Genomic DNA, 1,800 nt, shown 5'->3' with positions numbered 1-1,800 from the left:
GCAACAGTGCTAACCACTGTGCCACCGTGCTGCCTAGATGAATGATATTTTCAGTTCTAAGACCTAAACAATCTTAGCATGTTTAAGCTAAGATTTTAACGATGCTACCACCAACTCACACTTATTCCATCAATTGCACAGCACCCCAATTTAAAACAGTTGTGCTTAATTTTCTGAAAGGAAAACTGTCTCAGGTATTTAACGCCTAGCACAGAGGACAGCAACCCTTGGCATGCTGCTCACGAGCTCCTGAGCTGTGGCTCCTCAAAGCTTTGAGAGAAAATTTTTTTACATCCATCATCCCCATTTTAGGAGGTTTCTGACCCTGCCCTGGTGCATTTCATGGTGATCTTGAAAGTCACTGAGGCTACGTCTACACCAGCCCCGATAAATTTGAAATAGGTGTATACGTCTGAAAACACTCTGCGTCCACACTATCGTTTTCACATTGTTGTTCATCCACATTGAAAAAGCCGCAAACGCTTATGTTCCAGTACTGCGCATGCATGAGACGCAAGACGATTCAAACTGCCTCATTTCTGTCTGCTGTTTATTTACTTTCCAGCTCTTTGAAACGTTGCGGCAAAATGTTGAGGAAACCACTGAGTTTTTTAAATGGACTAACAATGAGGTGGAGTTATTGCTGCGAGTAACACAAAAGTACAAAGTTGCAAAAGTGAGTGAGAATTAAAGAATTTGAAGAAAAGCTATGTGGAGCATGTACAGACTGATATTAATCTTTAATAGGGCTGTCAAAATTCAGAGCAAACAAAACAACTGCTGTATAATGCCCTCCACTATCTTAGTTTAATTGGTCACTTGAGTGCATCACATGACTAAAATGTGTCATTGTTTTCAAAAGGTCTCAGTTTTCGCTGTCCACACTGAGACCGTCTCAGTGTGGACGGAAGGCCAAAATGGAGAGAAAAAGATGCATTTTCAAACGAAAACGTATTTAGTGTGGACATGGCCTAACTTGAAAGTCATTCACACACTCTGTAATTAAAGTCATAAAAGATCACATCAGCCAACGTGTGAATCCTTTGAAGTCTTTTCAAAAGCCGAAGGAAAAATCCAAAGTGGCATAGACTTTTGTCCTGACAACCAAAAGGGAATTTTTTAATTGCCTCCTTAAAAAGGCTTTGTGATTAAAGTTTTTAATTTGGCACCTGATTTTCATCTAGTAGTTAATTCAGTTTTAATGTTGTGAAGGAAATACGTTTATATGTATATTTTTGTTTAGTTTAATTAAACAAAAGCTGATGACTTATTAATCCTTGCTTACTCCTTACTTTCCATCATACACAGCTCTCGCTGTATACAGTTCCCTGTGTGGGTTTAGTTTGAGAAGACAAGTTAGCAACCTTAAATATGAGCTTTCCATTTTCACCATACGATAGTTAACGAAGCAGATTTTTTGGCATTGTGTGGAAAGCTGACGTCACGTGAACATGTGACACATGCCCGTTCACAAGTGTGCAGGCGTGCTGAGCAGCTGATGCTGCAGGCGTCAGCTGTTCTGCATTAAATCATCCTTACTCACCGGTGGGGGAGGTGCTGTCAGCGGGGCCTCAATGATGTGGATGATCCCGTTTATGGCAGGAATGTCCCACTCCAGCAGCAACCGCTCATTCACTAGTTTAGAGCTCTGAGGGATCGAAAATCAACCACAATAAGCATGGCAGTACATTTTAAGTTCATTTGCTTAGCTATAAGAATGTCAATGCTTTTGAGATGATGCATACAAAAAAAACTTCCATCTGTGGTGGTGGAGGTGGTGTGTGTGTGTGTGTGTGTGTG

General features: G+C 40.8%; 1 protein-coding gene across 1 annotated transcript in view; it reads right to left on the bottom strand.

The window, feature by feature from the left end:
- Nucleotides 1-1,800, bottom strand: part of LOC102201383 (stabilin-1-like) — a 96,057-nt gene that overhangs the window by 32,966 nt on the left and 61,291 nt on the right. Inside the window, exon 24 of the mRNA XM_005749491.1 lies at nt 1,544-1,648. Coding sequence (XP_005749548.1) covers nt 1,544-1,648 — 105 coding nt within the window. The remainder of the gene's footprint in view (nt 1-1,543; nt 1,649-1,800) is intronic.

Source organism: Pundamilia nyererei, unplaced genomic scaffold (genome assembly GCF_000239375.1).
Source record: "Pundamilia nyererei isolate P.nyererei 1_Seehausen unplaced genomic scaffold, PunNye1.0 scaffold00246, whole genome shotgun sequence".
NCBI classification, from domain to species: domain Eukaryota; kingdom Metazoa; phylum Chordata; class Actinopteri; order Cichliformes; family Cichlidae; genus Pundamilia; species Pundamilia nyererei.
The sequence above is the reverse complement of the archived record's forward strand: the minus strand, read 5'-3'. Positions and strand labels throughout refer to the sequence as shown.